Genomic DNA, 20914 nt, shown 5'->3' with positions numbered 1-20914 from the left:
TTGGTTTTAACGAAGCTACTGGATGAAAACACTAAATTCTGTTAACCACATTGAACATAAATTGAAAGTATACATTTTTTTAATTAGTTTTTTGATCAAAAATTTGTGTTTAGTAAGCAATTGATTCATAAAAAAGGTTTAAATTCAAAGAAGACAAATATTTCATTAGTTCAACGCTATTCTTATTTATTCAAGCAGTTCCTAATCACTTACGTAATTTATTTATATACTAATCAACACTCACTCACTTAACTATCCACTAACACATCTAATTTATTTAAATACATCGTTTAGTTTTCTTGTCACTACCCCAATCTATTCATTATGACAACAATTTGGTCACTAACTTCTATGTTTGCTGGAGTCTCATTTTACATCGTTCTATATCACATTCTAGAAGATTCTATTTTTGGAAATATCTAGTTTAACAAAAACAAACTTCCAAAGTAACATTGGTTTTAACGAAGCTACTGGATGAAAACACTAAATTAGGTTCCAATTTTATACTATCAATCATCATTTACACGTGATAGAAAGTAAAGAGGTAAATATGGAAAATGGTAACTTTTACTTACAACGTGCCTTCAAAGAATTGAATATGCTACTGGTTTGATAAGTTAATTCTTGTAGGTTATATGGAGAAATACTATGAATTCCTAAAGAATCTGATCGTTTTTCAGTAGATTGCAAGTATCCAAATAGACAAGTGATTCCCTCTAATGCCTTTCTCAACTTCTCTAAGAAATATGGAATTATCTCATAATTTATAAACTTCTTAGACTTCATTTATGTTTTTCGAGATAATTCATCTTAATTTTAGATTACTTTTTATAGAGAATGAGCTGAAAATAACAGGTCAAAAGTTGAAATTTTGACCTTTATCAAATCATCATTGCTATACGAGGTCTGGCTATTAAATAACGAGACGGGCCACGACGTTTTATTATAAAAGTTATTCTACATTCGAATGCTTCCCTTCAATATACCCCTTTCCCCTCGCCACATATTTTTCCATTGATCGAAGCAGTGCTGGAAGTTTTCTTTAGTGAGTGCATTTAGGAGTTCTGCCGTTTTTTGCTTTACCACTTCCATCGAATCAAATCGGGTCCCTTTCCAAGCAGATCTTTTTCTAACCTTCCAAGGAAATCTTAGCAAACCTGTTGACGCAGGAGCTCTTGGTCAAGAGTCAGATTTTTTGGCACCAACTTTGCACAGACTTTTGTCATGTAAATTTCTTTAACCGTTTCTTTATCGTCGTTTATAGCCTCGGCAATCATGCGGATGCCTATTCGTACAATTTGGTTGATTTTGGCCACTGCTTCCGTTGAGTTGAAACAGTCACAGGGCGACCAGGGCGCTGGTCATCTTCAGTGCCCTCACTAAAGCGCTTACACCACTAAACCATGCGCACGAGATAAATTGTTCCCATAGTCCAAACCGCTACTGCACTAATACGGACGGAAACGTGTTTTGGGACGTGGATCTATATCTAGATACCCATCGAACTACTCGTTTTTTACCCCATACGTCTAGGGCGCCCTTTAGGCGCGCAGTCTCGTTATTTAATAGCCAGACCTCGTGAATGCCGTGATATCTAGTAGACAGCTGATGCCAATGTTTTATCGGAAAAATATCCATGTTTCCGTAACCGAAAGCGATTTCTCATACAACAAGATAATGCTAAATCTAATCTTGCCAAGTTACGTAGAACAAGATCCGACACCTTCCTGATAGTGAACTACCGAATCCAGCATTTAATCCGGACCTTGCATCGTCGGATAATTGCTTATTCAGATCCATGGCGAAATTGATGTGTGGAAAAAAATTGATAGAAGCAGGTGTTGGGAATGCAGTTCGAAAATTTCTTGCTAATCGATGAGTTAAAACCAATGAATGTAATGGGCTACACTTAAAATATTGAGATTTTCTTTCTAATATTTATATTATTGGAAACCGACTCAAATAATTTTAGCAAATTGAAGCCACCTTATTCTAGTTATCTACAGAAATGGCTTCAAGATTAGATCCAATGCATTTATCAGTTACTTATGTCGCTGTTATTTCATCACCTGTATTATCCACGATTTTTAGGTTACATTTTTGAAATCCAATATCCAATATTTCAATCAGAAATTTATGCAATTGAAGAATTTGTTCAGATCAATCTAGATAGGAACTATCCTAACCAGGAGATCATCATCCTGTCAGATAATCAAACTCTAAGCTAGTCAGCTCTAAGTTCCGATATCATAAAATCCAAATTCGTTTGGGATGGCTTACATTTTAACTTTTGTTTTGGATTGAAAAATATTTTTGATTCGAATGTAAATGTTTTGTGTCAGATAAATTCGAACCACTGTACGCCAGGGGTTATAAAATCTAATATAAAGAGCACACAGAATACTTTAGTATATCCCAGGTGAATAGAAATATTGCAACAGCGTGAATCGGAAATTGGGGGATTAATCGATTGTTCGACTAAGTTTAGCCCGGTATTACAAGACGATTCTTCTTCTTATTCTCCTTTCTTCTATAATATGTCTATAACATGGTCCTTCTCCTATATCGTTCCTCATCCTGGCTCTAGATTGTCACTCCAACTGTTTCGTGGTCGACTTCTAATCTGTTTATTCCATTGTATTTTACGCTTTGGTACCTATTCTTTAATGTTATCTAAGTCACATGATCGTTCAATGTTTTCATTTCTTTCTTCCCGAAATCCGCCTGAGAATCTCCACATCTGTAGTCTTCAAGGGTTGTTTCGTTCTTGATGATTCTGCTCTTATTTCTGATGTACTAGAGGTTTGATCGTTACATTGTAGATTCGTTCTTTTGTTTGTTGTCGCTATACGCTCTGAAGACCTCCCACGACCTTATTTGCTCTAGTTACTTGTCCTCTTACATAGATCTTTACATCTCCAAAACTAGTTATGGGAATATCAAGTTTCTTTAATTCCATTCTCTGTTGTATCATTCGACTTTGTAGTTTTAATTTTTTCTTTTGATGTTGTCATGTATTTAGTTTTTTGAATCGACATAATCATATTTTCCTGTGAGATTGAACGTAATTAACAATATTTGGCAAATATGTCGTCGCTGGCGTAGCCCACCCATTATGTAACCGTTGCCTACCTGCACCATTTTTACAATTTCATCCATTATTATGTTGAATAACATGGGACTAAGCAAGTCTTGCCCGTTGACTGGTATGTCTGAGTATATGTTTTCGATAGTCTGGTTTCTATTTAATAGGTATATTTCTATGGTACAATATGTGAATAAAATCTTCCAGTTTAATACTGTCAAATGCTTTTGTGAGGTCAATTAAGCATAGGAATGCTGGTTTGTTAGATTCTATTGATTTCTCAACTAGTTTTTTGTAGGATAAATACCACATCTATTCAGGATTTTTTTCAGGAGTTTAAGATGTGTAATCTTACAAGGTGAAGTATTGAAAAGTCTCTTTCTAATAAGTAATAGGAAATATTTTATTGGATCATTCTAATTAAAACTATCTAAATATCATTTTTTTATTTCTCAATTTTTATGAGCTTATCAGCATTGCAGCTCCTATGCACTAGCCGCTCCTGTTTCAACGTAACATTGCAATTTGAAAACCAATTCCAACCAATACTTCAATAATATTTATAATTTAAATACTACCGCCTGAAATTCTCTCAATATCACATTCTTTAAATAGAGGAAAAAACCGCCCCCAATTCCTTTCATACAGTACACTTAAACGCGATTAGAATATTTATGTAGTGGAGGAACCGAGATTTCGTATGCAATATTCGATTTTCGCTTGTGCTTATGACTTGGATTATTTACATTGCCAATCTACGTGAACCAAATTCTGAAGCATCCTTTCTAAAGCACACCTTTCATGATTTCCCTCTTTGTAAGTTATAATTTGTCTCGACTATGATTTGAAATTTTTATTATCTTCCTTTTGAAACTTAAACACATTACCATATGATTATTAATATTATTACAACATCAAGCCGCGCTTAAAAGGCGTGTAGTAGGTGTTGAAATAGGTCTGAAAGGAATATAGTGAATAAATGTAAGAGCTTAAATTGTCGCGAGGGAAAAATGATTATAAAATTTTGTATTTCTTAACCTCCAACACAGCAATTTCAATATACCACCAATATCATCCTAACAAAAGTGAGAAAAACGCAGTTATGCAGTAACTATGCTATGACGGAATAGTGAATACGAGGGTGCCTTTACATTTACTGGTCTTTCTAGATAAAAATTTTTCATTTCATCAAATTTACCAAGAGATTCATATCATGACGCTTCTTCAAGATAACATATGAATCTTGGAAATTGGAGCTGTTCAATCAATGGTTCTTCTAAATTCTAAGAGTACGGACAAAACAAGTAAGTCATGGTGAAGGTGGAGGTCGTGGTGGATGCCACAAGTTAAGTCGCGATCGATGTCGACTGCACATACCAAGGAGGTCGTCCGCGCTGTCAGTGCATCTCAGACCATTGCAGAGTAATGTTTGTTGTATGTTAATCAAAATAAAAAATCCTGCATTTCGTGCAATGATGTTTGATACAACTTCGGATAGTTATGAAATGTTAAAAGCAACTAAGTGGTAGATGATAAGAAATCTACCTAACAAGCGGTTTTTCAGCCCACCCAATAAATAGAAGAAGAAACAATCTAGGAGAATACCATCAGCTTTTCAGTGAACTAAAAAACGACTCTATCGATTTCATTCGTACGTGAGGATAACCCCAGAAAATTACAGAGCAGGAATATTGTGAACGGGGCCAGTGAGTTCTTCCTTTATTATCGCAACGGTAATTACCGAGCACTGGCTGCAACTACACGTTGAGTCTCAGGTGGAAGGTTCAACGCAGCGGGGAAGCTCGACCTTGAGCGGACCAAACACAGCGGAGCAGCCAGTTGAACCGCGCGGTAAGCATCGATGTGAATCAAATTAGTTTGATTTTTGAAAACATTGCTTTCTAGATGAAATATAATTACACTTCCAATGCTATGGCTTTCTTCAAGAGAACATATGAATTTAGGAAGCTGATCAATCAATGGTTGAGCTCGAAACATCCCAGTTATCGACTGCTGTGGTTGTTGAGCTATCTAACTCTAAGAGTACGAACAGAAAAAGTAGGTCAGTGCGGCTCAAACCGTTGCAGAGTAATGTGTGTTGTGCGTTAATGAAAAATATTTTTCGTGCAATGTTGTTGGATATAAGATAATGATGAAATGTCAGCGGCAACTAAGTAGTTGAAACTTTCAGTCCACCCAATAAATAGAAGAAGAAACAGTCTAGAAGAATACCACCACCTTTTCAATATCACAACAGTAACTTCGGAGCACTGGCTGCAACTACACGTTGAGTATAAGGTGGAAGGTTCAACGCAGCGGGGGAGCTCGACCTTGAGCGGACCAAACACAGCGGAGCAGCCAGTTGAACCGCGCGGTAAGCATCGATGTGAATCAAATTAGTTTGATTATTAAAAACATCACTGTAGACCTCCTGGATTGCATCGTGATGCACCTCCACTGCAACTTAACCTGGGTTAACTGCAATGTGTTTGATTTACATGGACGTCGATCGCAAGCACTTGTTGTTTTCGTACCGTTACGCTGAAACCAGAATGCTGCGAGACTGCTGGTGGTAGCATAATGTCAAAAAAAATGGTTACTATCTCGGTGGAGCTTATTTCTGGCCTAAGTATGTAGTTACAAAACTGCCAAGATGTCACGGACCGAACGAGCTTAAGGTTGAGAAAATTATATTATATATAATTATGAATTACGACGGAGTGGAATGAAAAATCGCAGTATTCCAAAATATCTGAAATTTTTTCAAAATTTTGCACTTTCCTTGTTTGATTCTTACTAATGATGAAATATAACATTAAATATGGATTATTTACTTCATTAGAAGTAGATTTTAATTATCATATTTAACGCCTTTCCGTACTCCTGCCGTTTTTCCATGAAAAGGGATTGAGTTCCAATTAATCTCGGCATTAGTATGTGAAAAATGTAATAGATAACTTTTCTTAAATGAAAGTACGAATTTCCATATAACCACGTTCTATACGTGTTCCGTAGGAGTATTTGAATTAAAATCTCGCTTTGGAACGTAGAATCATCCAAATCCCTGTCATTACACCTGTCGAACGTGTCGTATTTTGAGCATCAAAGAAGAGAAATTAACTAAAATTGCCACGTGAATTTGATTAGGAGTCTAACCGCCCTCGAAAGATTATCTAGTCAAACTTTGGAAAGTATTTTAATATCTTTTGGCTTTTTGAGTAGAGCAAGATTTTTGTCCTTGATGATATCGTTTGGGGTGTTTCATTATACACATCAAAGAAACGATGCAATAAAGGAGTATTTTATAAAGAGTAAAATACCTGGAACATTTAAGAAAACTTTTCTCAACGAATCAGCGGATCTAGAAGTTATGGCCTATAACTTTATTTTCTTAATTTTGTTGAATAATGTTTTAAATACAGATAAATTAATTGTGGTTATTATAAAATGTTGGATTAAAAATTAGGATGCGATATAAGCCGCTAGTTGTGCACAAAATGGTGAATCTGATAATACAAGATTTGTTGGAAAAGTTTTTTACCTCATCATGAAGATATCAGTACTTATTAATATGAGTTTCAAAATAGATTTGCGTATACGTAAAATAAATCAGGTTTTTAAGTTGATTCTTGAATTTAGATGAAGCCTGCATCCACCACAACATTCATAATACGAAAAAATAATAAAGACAATGGATTGCGATTTGTTCTGATAAAGGTAATAACGATTTCATTGCTGTTGATCGTTTTTTCTTTTTCTCCAAAAAAGTAAAACAATAACAGGAGGGTGTTTCCCAACATTGCTTGATGAGGTTGAGGATGAAGTTGAAAAACGAGACTGCTATTGAGGAAGTGTTTTTCAATCAGGACAACGCACTTTTCCACTTCAGTGAACGCAATGACAAACATGGCGAGCCCAATCAGCAGATGCGGTTCCCGATAACATTTTCTTGTTTCCCAGCTTTGTATTTTCACTTGTAAGAAAGAGTATTTCATCAGACGAGGAGGATTATAAGCACTACCGGTTAAAAATGTTTGTTTGGTCCATAATCCAATTATTAAATTTTCATATTGTCAAGCTCATGTTCAAATTTTGTCGATGCGACTAGTTAAGTTAAAACATACAAGTACCGGCTGATTTGTTTATAATGCTTTAATTCTGAGTTATTACTTATGTTCATGATTGTAGTTTAGTCCCAGTTAGCCTTATGAAACGCAAAAATGTGCTGTGATCAATACTTATTGGACTGGGACATAATTCGAATTGTTTTATTTCTCGCAAATTCAGACTTGTAAGTTTTAAAATGGGTAAATCCAAGAAAATATCGGTTGGAACTCGTGCATTAATAGCAAGTCTTCATATTCTAGGTAAAAGTAACCGAACTATTGCTGCCTTTATTTACCAGGAGCTTTGGTGATAGATAACATTCAGAGCAGCTTCGAAAAAGCACAACCGCTGAAGGTAAATGTATTGTATTGATCAGTAAACATGATCGACTACTGACTAGCCCAGGGATAGCAGCTCAGTAAAAAAAAGATATTGAGAGAAGCCTGTTTTTTTAAAAGGGTTGCAGAGTGAAAAAACTTGTTTTTAAGACAGTTGCAGTGATTGGAAAACATAAAAATTGGACGTATAAAGCGAGAGCTCGAGTTTTATAGAGTTGAGTCAAAGTTTGGGGTTTAAGAGAAGAGGGTTTGTCCTCAGACGAAAAGTAGAACAAATGTATAAAGCACAACAAAGGCTCGGTGACGGTTTGGGGATGTTTTGGAAGAAGGGGGACTGGAGACCTTGTAAAAATTGAAGGGATTTTGAAGAAATAAGGTTTAAAAATTATAAAAGATAATGTACCAGGTTCTGACCAGCTTCTGATCGGAAGAAAATTGATTTTCCAGCATGACAACAATCCCAAGCATTCCTCGAAGCTGTGCAAAATGTATTTGAAAGAATTAGAAAGAAAGAAGTCATGATTTGGTCGTCACAATCGCTCGACTTCAACTCGATTGAGTTGTGGAATAAATTAGACAAGGAAGTCAGAAAGCTACATTCACTTCACCTCTTTAAAAAATACTCAGAAGGAAATTGAACCAAATAGACGCCGATTATTTGTCGAAAATGTTACAGAGAATGCTAAAATTATGCATGGAAATAATAAAAGCAAAAGTAGGTTACATCGATGAATCCAAAACTTGAATAAGTAACAAGTAGAGATTGTAGTTTTATTATTGCTAATATTATTCTCTATATATATGTTCTTTCAAATGTGATTATCAAAATTGATCGGTGTTATTGCTCCTAATTGTTGTGTATTACGTAGACTATAAGGTGGGCACAATGTTTTGACCGGTAGTGTACTTAAACGCCAGTTGAAAAAAAAATGGCAACTAATATTTAGAAGGGCTAAAAAGGTTACAGAATCGTTTAGTGCTTAGGAAAATTTGATAAGAAATAGAAATTTCTATAGAAAAAAAAATATTTCTTTTAGATTAGGTCAAAAACTTTTCAGACAACCTTCGTAAAGTGATATATTACAGTGAAAGCGTAATACATGAAAAATAACAATATATCAACTGAAATTTTATTTTCTTCTTCTATTTTTATTCCTATTTAATCAATCAGTCATTTTTTCAAACAAAAAGTGAATAGTCTTTTTTTGACGATATGTTTTACACTCGAAGAAAAAAATTCTTTATTGAAAGAAATTGAAATTTCCGCTCTATCATTTTCTTTCTCAAATTGTCTTATTTGAAGTTAGGTGTATGAGGGAAAATTGGGAAGGAAGAAATAGAAAATCAGCTCTTCAATAATATTGTTAATTATTGGCTTGCTTTCCACAAATTTTCACTCAAAACATTTTTCGCAATCAAATCGCTTCTACCACATAATCACCATTTTAACTTATTATTTATTTTAGCCCTACTTTATGGAAACATTCCTTTTTGAAATACCTATTTTAATAGTTATTTGAATGCCAAGATCTGAAAGCATAAGATCCAAATTTTTTTCAATTATATTGAGAAAAGAAAATAAATAATAGAGAATTATTAACATTTTATTTATTAATCAATATAATGTCCTTAATGATATTTGCAATGTCAATATTAATTTTTCTCTTTATCATCATCATTCATTGTTATTAATTAATTTAGACAAAACTTGGAATAAAACAAATAATTTCAGAAAATTAGAAATTTGAGGTTATGCAAAATCATCGAAGTGAAACTGTCAACTGTCAACATTGAAGTGACTGGTCACATTTAAGAAAGACAACTTTAAGTGTACTCCAGAGCATTCCGAAAGTGTTTTGCAGTGCGGTCACTTTCACTACATGGAACACTCAAAACGCAGTTTTCGGTATGTAAATGAATACAGAACGAACAACTTTCAGATGGCGTCGTCTAAAGAATAATTTGTTTGAAAATGTGATAATTTTGACGTACTCGCGTCATAATTTTAGAACAATGCTGTAAATCATGCAAAGATCAAAATGGATGGTCTCCTTCGAAATTTGGATGCGCACTCGCCTAAGCTTATTCACCCACCCGTCAAAAGCAATGTGGTGTGAATAATAAAATACCATGAAATTAGAAATCGAATCGAAAAATTAATATTTATTCATGCTTATTTTTAACAAAAGTATGACTAAATTCATCAAATAATTTAAAATTATCAGTTTCGCTACGTTTATCATTGTTTGATCAGTTTCGGTCTGTTTCTTTATTTGGAAGATTAATGAACCATTGAAATATTCACAGAAATTAATATAAATATAGATATTTTGATTTTCTTTGGTACGTTTATCGCTTTCACGAATCGATCATTTATTAAAAATTTTTTTTAAAAAAATTAAAAGTGCAGGATCAGATTTTCCCGAGAAGGTCGAATAATATTTATTGTACAATACATTTTTTCTCTTATTAATTTTAAGGGTGACTTGTGAAATTGTCAAAAAATTTGATATAGTGATATAGTAATAGGGAATACGCGAATACAATATCAATCTGGCTGGGTGCCGAAAGGCAAAAGGCCAAATTTAAGGATACCGAAGAAGTAGACAATATGATTTTTTGAGGTTATATTAGTGTTCACAATAAATTTTAACTTCAAGGTACTCAAACACCTTAAATCAAGCTTTATTCAAAAAGGTCAATCCGAATTTTTTTCAGAAATACCTACTTCTGAGTCTTATTCTCAAGCTTTTGAAATTTGAAACTATATCATAGGTTAGCCATAATATTTCTTTCGATTTATTCAAATTGGAAGAAAAAAATGTTCAAAAATTAATTTTTACATGGTGTTGTATTAAATAAAACTATGTATTAGGCCACAAAGATGCTTTATTTAGGACTAAATAATTTTTAGCAACAATAACAGATTGAATTGCAGAATAAAACGACATTGAAGAATACGAAGGATGACCAAACTCATCGTGATTGTCTACTGGGTTGGGGAATCCGCAAAAAATTAAAGATCATTGGAAATTTTGACAGAGTACCTCATCTTCGAACGGGCAACCAGTCGCCGACGTCTTGATCGCTCCGGTACTGAAACAAAAAGAACATGAATTACATTTTTGCGATAAATAGATGTAATTGATTCTTGATTTGTAGTCCAAGAGGGTTTTGTTTGTATTGATATTTTTCAAAGGAACTCGAGGCATTTAAGTCTTCTATACTTTATATTATTTGTGCTTTATATACGGAGGTTACGAAAGGTAATTTATATTTCAGGAGAAGTTTATATGATTATAAGGTTGCCGAACTCTGCCGAATTTGCTAGATTATTTGACTGGAAATCTTGCAATCTTCACTTCAACTATGAATTTCATCCTATTATCTTCGATACTTCGCGGGTAGACATGTTAACATATTGCATTTCTCTAAAATAGGAACTAACTTTGAAGGGCTTTATTCGGACAGGCGAATGTGTGTTACCACATCGAATGAGAAAGAAATGATAAAGAAAAACAACCCTAAGTGTGTGTCCTATTTTAATTTATGGATAGACATTAAGTTTTCGTTCTTCAAATCATTTGTACCTAGGCTTGTTTGCTAATACGTCAATACCGAGCCCTCAAAATTAGTTATTGCTCTATTGAAGTACAGGATGCCGATATTTTGCTATGGGAAGTATGAAGTGAATGGATCTATATTGTTTAAAGGAAGTTACATATTTAAAATTCCTTGAAACCTTCTTTAAAAACAAGTTGTTTGTAGCATAGTGCGATAAACATTAATTCGAAAACATTATTATGAAGTTGAAAAGAAAAAAAATCTTTAGATTGCTGTTCATTTATAAAACAAGAACATTAAAATTCCGAATGAACCCAAAGTGTCGCGTTGTAAATTAAAAATACTCCCCTTCTGGTTGAAAAATTCTCAACTTGACAACAAGTCGGAATGAAATTAAAATTTCTTGTTAATTGTTATTCACAACATACGTGATTGTGACAAATAGATGTTGGAGATATTCCTGTTTTGAGGAAAGAAATTAGAAAACGAACCATCATAATATCGGTCAACATCGGCAGCCAACTTTATAATTAAAACTTGTGGTTAAAATAATCAGTTCATACTAGTTTCAGTCGTCCTAGAGCTTTGGTTATAACCAATATAAAATCTGAACTAGATTAAAGGCGAGACTGCTGCAACAGTAAAATATTAGGTAGTGAAATTTAAACCGTACGACCTGCGAATTCCAGCATCGCAGTGGTCGACCAAATAAGGTGACGATTCCGGAAGTGTTGAAGAAAATCCACTGGATGATCGTTGATTGGAAGTGCGCATGCTAGTAAACATATTAGTCATTTAAAAAATGCGGTATATCGCATATTAACTGAAAATTTGGACATCACAAAGCTGTGCACAAGATGGGTGCTGCGTTTGCTCACAATGGAACATAAATAGCGTCGTGAAGATGTTTCCATCGAGTATTTGGCAATTTTTCACACAAATGAAGCCGTTTCGTAACCATAAATGAAATGTGGGACCATCACTTCACATCCGGAACAAAACAACAATCAAAACAATGGACTGAAACGAGAGAACCAGCTACAAAGAAGACAAATACCGTTCCCTCTGCAGGCTAGGTGATAATGTCGGTTTTTTGTGATGTGTTATGATAATTTTCAGTGAATATCTTGAAAAAAGGAGAACTATCAACGTCGAGTATTATGCGAACTTAGAAGAAAGTGTTATTTAGACCCCTCGGATTATTTTCTGTTCCCAGACTTGAAAAAATGGCTCCATGGGAAAAGTGTATGGAACTAAAAGGATATATAGTTGCAAAATCAATATATTTTTTTCAAACTTTTGTGTTTTCTTTATTAGTTCAGTTACTTCTGGGACCATCATCGTATTTTCTATCAAATTCAATCACTAACCTGTTGTTTATTACTCAAAAAGTAGTTGTAGATTTGGTTTCCAACTGGAAATCTGATGACCAGGACGAGTTTGAAAGAAGCATTTATAAATCTATAATTTTACCAGTTTATATTTCAAATTAATTACCTGACCTAAGGTTTCACACAAGTCATTTTAAATTTACTAGTAATTTTGACGTAAAGTGTCACAGGTACCTGACTATAGGAGGAAATGGAGAAAAGACAATGTAACAATAATTTATATAAAAACATCCCCAAACTATCTGATAGTTGTATACTTTAATTTCCTTCACTCAATTAAAATATTTTCATAATATCTAATTCAGTTTTGTCCCTTCACCACGTCAGATTTTTTTGTTTCCACAGTTTATAACATTTGGACAATATTAGAGTCCGTACGACAAGGTCCCTGAAGGAGTTAAAGAATTTTAGAAAGCCTATATCGCATAGAAGTCTCTATAATGAAAGTGTATTGATAGAGAAGAATTTTTTTTGAAAAACAATTTCCTGTCTCTTTGGAATGATTTCCGCTACAATTCCAATGACTCTTCAGTGTGTGCAAACGAGATTCGGAAGTAATCTTGGCAGGTATAGAAGCTTATATTCTTCACTTCTTCACGGGCTTTACCGACAACAATCCATGGTTTGATAAAAACTGCACTAGAGCAGTATCAACAAAAATGCTGTTTATTGCAAACGGCGCTCAATTCCCACTGCCTAAAATTTTATAAACTTGTTTCGAGAAATACCTGCAAGCAGACCATAGATGATTGAAATGAATTAGAGAAAATGAATTTCCCAATTGCCCAAATAGATCCAAGGCTTTCTGGTCAGCAACAAAAGCAGTGACAGCTTAAGAGAAGGCGGAATTTTTGATTGAAAACTACCACCCTACCTTGCCTGAAGTTATTACATCTTTGCTAGAGCTAGAACTCGACAACGATATGTGGTAAACCTTCTCAAAGGCTGGATCATCGTATTGCAGAATTGCGTAGCTGAACTAGCAAATCCGCTATGGGAATTTTTTTTATCATAATAGAGATCTTGAATTCAATCCATACCAAAAAAAGGAACGGTTCCCAATAACTACCGTCCGATTGTTCTAGTCCCAGCAATCACCAAGGTCATGGAGAAAGTCGTTAACCAGTAATATTGAAATGTCTTGAGACTTATAACATCATGAGTTACCATCAATACGGCTTTCGTGAATCGATGGACTAAAGCTATAGAGAAATATGGGGAATCAACCTTCTAAATGAACTAAGATCGTACGGTTTGTCATCCTTACTTATCGACTGTCTTTGTAGCTTTCTCAAAAACCGATCCATCACCACACATCTTAGAAAGGTTTGAGGTTACCGCTGGTGCTCCCCAATGATGTATCTGGTCACCGATTCCTTTTCTCCTGTACATCAACGAATTACTCGACATAACTGCAAACCCTATTTATTACTTTGCTGACGATAGCATACTAGTGTCGTCGATTAAATTAACTGTCACAATAATCTCGGCTAAAACCCAAATCCGAATCTAGCAACAGATCATCATCATCAATAACGATCTTGAAAACATTCTGGAGCGGGGTGGAAGCGATCTGAATGTCATTTAGCAAAGATCCAGGCTGTTATTTTTACAAAGAAGGCTGACACTGCAGCTCAGGATTTTGTTCTGTTTGGACATAAAATATCAGCATCATCGCAAATTCGCTTGTTGGTTATTGAGGTTAGAAGCAATATGTCATGGCATAGTCACGTGGGCGATTTAGCCAAGGCATCTTCACAAATCTTGGAGCACCCTTCAAGACCAAAAAGCCACACACAGATTCATCCATATTTGGTATATTGATCGCTTATTTAGAGGCTCGGATCTCAAGTATACCCTGATGATACTTGACTCAATACAGAAGAGAGCAATTCAACTTATAGGCGACCAAGGCAAATACTTTTATGAGTTGTCTAACATAATCCCACCTAGAGTAGTTATTGAAGGCCTACTTGATAGACAGACGTGGCTCATGAGCACCAAGTTCGCCTGCCTGACCACTACAGCCTACAGATGTTCAAGGTCAATATCCACAGGCATCTCCACACGGCAGGGACAAATCGGATAACTGAAATGCAAGGGTCTGCTTTCTTGTTGTATATAAAAAATACTTTTGAGGATACCCTGTATAATGTCTAATCAATACAATCTTTGACATATATGAGAACATCATCAAAATATGCTGTAGGCGACTTTCTATTAACGTTTGGCCAAAAGCCCACAAACACTATATCATTTATGAATGATACACTATATAAACCGATTATATTCTTATGAATATTTAACTATATTTTCTAGATATTATATCGTAATTATCATTATCGTTTTTATCTCGGCATCTCCCTCTACCCATATTTGAAATCATGGTTCATTTAATGGGATTCGAAGTGTTGATTTGCGAAAAAACAACCGAAGACCTGAATGTTTCTCTTGTGGTATGCTTTCTCCACAATTACCATCTCGCCTTAAATTCAAAGAGTTATAAATTAGTAGACATTAGAAAAACATTTTAATGCGGCGTAGGTTGATTATGAACAAATAGGAAACCGTTCTTGTTTTAGTTTGAAAAAAAAAATGATAAAAATGAGGAATGTTGTTGCAAAAGAAAAAGTAGTTAATAATAATAGACTTCGATCCTAATTATGGAAATTTACATTTAGAGAGTTTTTATATTATTGAAAGAATGATATTCTTATATTTTCAGTGGTATTTCGTGAGCTGGAAAGTTTAAGTAAATCAACCTACTATTGTCTTTCCATATTTAAAATCGAACCGCATTGGACAACCTCTGTAAACTCTCTTTCTCTTCTAAATTCTTTAAGAAGACTTGCCTTAATTACACAAAAAGTTTCCGAGCTTTTGCTGATTATTCTTTTGCTAAAATTTTGACCGTTCCATTTGCCAGGTAACCTCCGTGGCCTGATAATGGCTAGATGAGATAATGAGCACGTGGAAGATGAAACTATAATTAAAATAAATGGAAGAACTGTTGCAAAAAATAATGAGATGGAGTATCAGAGCAAATTATGGATTGGAAAATATAAGAACGTAACGGACAACAGTTTAGAAGAATTTTCACGGAAAAATCAAAAGAATTTTCTCTTTAAAGAGGTGTATAGCATGTTCAGTTACGGCGTTTCCTGAAAGGTAGATTGCCAGCTCTTCCGCCATAGTTTTCTGAGTGTCTAACTACGAAATGTGTCCAGTTTCCTCTCTGTTAGATTGCAGTGGCTTTTATGACTTTTTTTATTCCTTTGTCCTTCTAGGAATGCAGGTCTTGATGTTGTTTCCTATCATAAGTTTGAATCGCTGAGGTTTTCTTGTTATTTGGTCTCTTTGGTGGACATGATCACATTGAATTTTGCTGCCTGTTTGTTTAAATTAAGATAAGATAGGGCGTGAAAGGCTATGAATCGATAACGATCTGTTATGTTATTACCGTAGCTTTTGTATATCCCTCACTCTCAAAGAAGAAGTGCTCTAATTTTTTCTTTGTTTCCTTGCAGAGACGACAGGATATTCTTCAGTTGTTCTTCAGTTACCGGGCAGTATCCAATGTGCAAACCAATTATTCTTCTTAGTCGTATTTGCTAGATGCAAAGACTTTTTTGAGCCCGTCAGTATAATCAGACAGAAATCACTTCGATTGCTTGAGCCCTGGTGTCATACTTTATATTTCTAATTTTTTCTTCGCTTCTTTGAAGGTTTTCTACCGGTTTCGGGTCGTCTTGAATAAATCCTGATAAGTTCTATGTATTCTTTCGAGTTTTTTACTCAAAAGATAGGAAGGTGTCACATATTTCGAAAAATACTAAGAAAATATGCTAATGAGATATTATAGTGTTTATAGAGGCAATGGAAAAACCACGATTGAAATAAACTGGAAACTATAGATACTAGATTTGATTTTATATCATCTCGTCTAAGTACGTCTAAGTACTTAAGTTTTGAGATATTCATCTTGGTCAAAAAATGAAATTGAATCACAGACATTCTCCTGCTATAATTTTCTATGACTTTTGAGGTGGATTAAACCAACAGCAGTGTGCCGATCAACTCGCTTCCACTTAGTGATGAAGCACCATCTCGAGTCGCTGATTTTCAATCGTGATGGATTTCGTTACAGGATGAATTTCGTAAAAGTCGGCCGTTGTTCCAGTTCGTAAAATGATTTACAAGATTATCAAGTGACATTTGAGAGGGGCTCAAAAAAAGCTAGTGTCGATTTGTGCAACGGATAAGCCAGTATTTGTTTGCCATAAGGGTTCCAAAAAATCGGGACAAGCAATCGCAGAAGACGAATCATTCTTCACCACAATACGAACTCTCACAGCTCAGTTCAAACAAAAACGTTTTCGAACAGTGAAAACATCGAATTACTGTACCGTGCGGGGTGAATGTTTTTTTAAACACGAAGAAGCTTTGTTGCATTCAAATCACATGTTTTGGAGGTACCTCAATCGAAATGCTTTCACAAATGATTTAAACGCACGCGAATGTGTATTGATATCAATGGAGAATATTTTCATTTGTTTATTCTGAAACTTAATTAGCAATACTCTTACAATAAATTTAGGTTATCTTGGCTTGTTCATTTAACATCCTACAGGCTTCTACAATGTACCAAGTTCAAAGTTTGTAGGAAGAGGTTGATAAAAGCAACATTTGGAAGTAAAATTAGGATATAAGATGACATCAGGTATCTGAAGCTCTCGTTTACAGGTGTTTCTTAACTAGTTATTTGAATATGAATATGAATTAGATCCGTGTTGCTCTCTTTGTCATTAATGACATTTTCTGGATCGTTTTTATCTTTATATCTGTTGGTACATTGTAAAAATGTATTGAAAAGTTCATTAAATATTGTGAAAATAATAGTTCTCTTCTACTTAATTGTGTTGTTGGTGGATAAAATGTTTTTATTCAAATCATACGCTCTATGTAATCGTGGTTAGTCCATATAACTTTGTTTCCCCGTGGATATGTTCTGGCTACTACTTCCATAAAATTTCATAGGATAACTTCGCGATAAACCGCAGGATAATGTGAAAGATATTAAATTTAATATGTAGACTATGTAATTAATAGATGCGGGTGGTTTAATTTGCAATTTATGAATTATGAATACTGATAATTTGGTTATAAATATGTTAATTTGAAGTTAATTACCTCATAAATCTCCTCTACATTGTTAATGTATGAAACTAGGGAGGTTCTGATAATTTTTGACACCTCTCAAATAACCAAAGACGTTCGATATTGTCTTGGTTTCAGCTAATTTAACGAAAAATTGATGATTTTGTATCCTCAAATGATGAATACATAAAAAACGGTATAGTGACATGGTTTTTTTTACTGGTTTAAATCTTACTGACATGTGGTTTGAACAAAATGAAACCACAGGCTACATAATGCAATTTATAATTGATTTACTCAAAGAAACCAATTGATCATCAAGATCGATTGATCCATTGGATTATTTCTTTTGGGGTTATGTGAAATCATTATTTCTATAAACCATAGACAATTGAACACTTGGAAATCAACATTAGAAGAGTTATTGATGAGATAGCCGCATGTGGTAAGGAAATTTGTGGCGGCTACATAGAGGAAACCATGTTTAAACATTAATATCAACTTTTTCTTTGCAACAAACTTGTATATTCGTAATATTACCGTATCAGATTTGTTGTACAAGGAACTTTTATGTATTATTAATTTAGAATAAACGATAATTTGTTGATTGAATTTGCATTGGTCGATTTGTTTCGATAGGAATCCTTATATGTAGTTAAATTTTTTTCTACGAATACGGAACTGCTCTCTATTTGCAAGTTGAAAGAGAAGCTTAACAAAGGAAATCATTCGATGTTAGATCTGAATCGTAACTTTAATGTCTGTATAAAAATAAGAATTGAAAGTTAAGGTTAAATGCCGAAGTTAGTCGATATATTAAGAGAAACTGTAATCAGACAAAAACACGCATTTCATTAGCCGGAAACAAAAAGAACGTCAAAATGAGAAAACGGTGAATTAAGTGGTGAATAAAACCAGTGCTGGAACATACGAAATTGAAGACTTGAATAAAGAAGTTAAAATTTGTGGAAAATCAGTGTAATAACTTGATTAGAAGAATTAAAATTATGAATTAGTTGAAAACACTGGACAATAGAAGAAATACCTTGTATTTTCTAGTGAAGAAAATTATATTATAAACAAATATGTTATCGATCTATATTCAGCGTCTTCAGCTTAGCACTAATGACATTTGAATATCAACCTGCAGTCAAAATTTTTAGTATATATATCCGAAAATTTGCTATCAATCCATCAATTATATCCCTCTCATTTAGATTAATTTTTTTTGTAATTACCATTGTAGAAGTTACATAAGGTAATAATTGTTAAATTTCGATTCTCTTACTTTGATTCGACAGTCAAAAGATATTCTATGGATTGGCATCAGAAAGGAAAAGAAAAGCACAAAAACGTGATAACTACAATATTTTGGAACTGCGAGGATATCCTGTTGATTCTGAAATAAAATACTCACAACTCTAAACGCGGTATATCACAAATTTGTTTAGTTGATTTCATCATCGATTAATTAACCCATCAATCGATCAATTCCCTCTATTTTCTTTTTCGAAAACTGTTAATTTGTCGTTGAAACTCAGCCAAAACTCAAGATTCATTGATAAATCTAATAGTGACATTTTTTCTTGATAATAATAAATTGATAGTTATGCAGTTGCAGGTCCCCCGGATCTAGCAAGATTTTGTCTATGAAAGTTCAGAGATTGAACAATTATCTATGATAGAATTTTCACGGATCTCTCTTCTTATCATTTTCAAATCGGATACTCAGTTACAGAAGCTTGTAACTGAATAACTCTGAAGAACAAATATGCTTTTAGTGAGAAAATATCAACAATTTACCTTTTTTCATATAATTTTTCTGTTCTATTTCAAATAAATAATATTCTCCGCCATTGCTTTAAACTATGAAATAAGTCGTGGTTTGAGTATACTTTCCCTTTTAGTTGCCAAGAACGGCAATAAAAATTAACTAGAATAGAAGTTACGAGAGGAAATAGCGAAAAGATTAGAGAAGGAATTTTGTGGTTTTCTTTCAAATTTATCGTCTTGGTTGGTTGCCTTGAGAGAGCCGTAATTATTGTCAAAAGTACATTGGTTATAAATTACAAAACCGAAATTTCAGGTCAAAAGATTTTTTTCTACTTTTGCAGTATAATTTTTTTAATGTAACATACATGAAATCTTTATGAAGAAATTATGTAATATCACGTTTAAATTCGTCTTCAAATGGGTTATTCTTCACCATATTCATATACGTTAACCGACCGTTTAATGATGAACTTTCAAAGAAGCCACCCCATTATTTGCTTTGAATAAAATATTTGTTTCGCTGTTCACGTCAATTATTTTGATTTGTTCTTTAGACCATAGCTTAGTTTACGATTTCTTGTGTTATCTGTATAAATTTTAGACTCAAATTAATTTTTATATTATATTTATGATTCTATATACAGAGTGTTCCGCATAAGAATCGACTCAGAGCAGAGGCGTTTAGGGGAGCTCAACAATTGTGGGTCATTTCTATAAGAACTGATTAGTGAATTTTCAAATTGTATGTATAAATTCAAAACTAACCCCAGCCCCAGCTTAATTATTCGTAGTATGTAAGTTCTCTCACTAAATAATTATTAACGATTTTCCAACAATCAGAAAGCAGGAAGAAATATATTATCTACAGATGTCTCGTGGTTAATGTCGATTTTCATATGTGAAAATTCTAACGCCTCAATTTAAACATGTCTTAAGTTGTTAAGACTATTCTCTAATTTTGAAAATAGTACGATAACTCAAGTTTCTTCGGATCATTCCCTTTTTGTTTCTTGACGATGTAGTACGTTCTTATAATAAATGCTATACAGTGCAATAAACATGAGAGTCGAGTATTATTAAAACATTGGACACAAAAGTTTAAAACAGCTATGACAGCATGAAAAATATGTGAAATTCAAGAAGAAGAAGACACAATTATGGAGAAATTACCGCTTGGAAAAACTTTCTAATCCAAAGGAGATGTTGAAAATGCAATACGACAATTTCTTGCATTCAAGCACAAAGAATGGTTTAACCAAAGTCTGAGCGATAGAGATTTAACGTTTGAAGATTGTTCGCGCTCAATTTATCCGTTTGCGTGGTATATTGAGGTTACAAGGGAAGCAGTAGAAAGCCAGACTAGTACCACCAAATTAAGTTAACCAAAAGTGAGTTCTCTTATAACAAAACAATTCCAAACCGAATACTGCGAAAGTTCTGTTGAAAAAGTTCGAAGAACTTGGTGATTCTGAATCCCAGCCACATTTAATATTCAATCC

At 33.8% G+C, this 20914-nt stretch overlaps 2 protein-coding genes across 3 annotated transcripts in view; both read right to left on the bottom strand.

Moving 5' to 3' along the window:
- LOC130448378 (pyrimidodiazepine synthase-like) overlaps positions 1 to 20914 on the bottom strand; it is a 445274-nt gene that overhangs the window by 210362 nt on the left and 213998 nt on the right. The gene's annotated exons all lie outside the window — the stretch shown is intronic.
- LOC130448380 (uncharacterized) overlaps positions 10402 to 20914 on the bottom strand; it is a 52950-nt gene continuing 42437 nt past the window's right edge. For both annotated transcript variants that reach the window (XM_056785741.1, XM_056785742.1), the window contains one exon: positions 10402 to 10626. In XM_056785741.1, the coding sequence (XP_056641719.1) occupies positions 10579 to 10626 (48 nt within the window). In that variant the 3' untranslated portion in view covers positions 10402 to 10578. The remainder of the gene's footprint in view (positions 10627 to 20914) is intronic.

This window comes from Diorhabda sublineata, chromosome 8, assembly GCF_026230105.1.
Source record: "Diorhabda sublineata isolate icDioSubl1.1 chromosome 8, icDioSubl1.1, whole genome shotgun sequence".
Classification (NCBI taxonomy): domain Eukaryota; kingdom Metazoa; phylum Arthropoda; class Insecta; order Coleoptera; family Chrysomelidae; genus Diorhabda; species Diorhabda sublineata.
The sequence above is the reverse complement of the archived record's forward strand: the minus strand, read 5'-3'. Positions and strand labels throughout refer to the sequence as shown.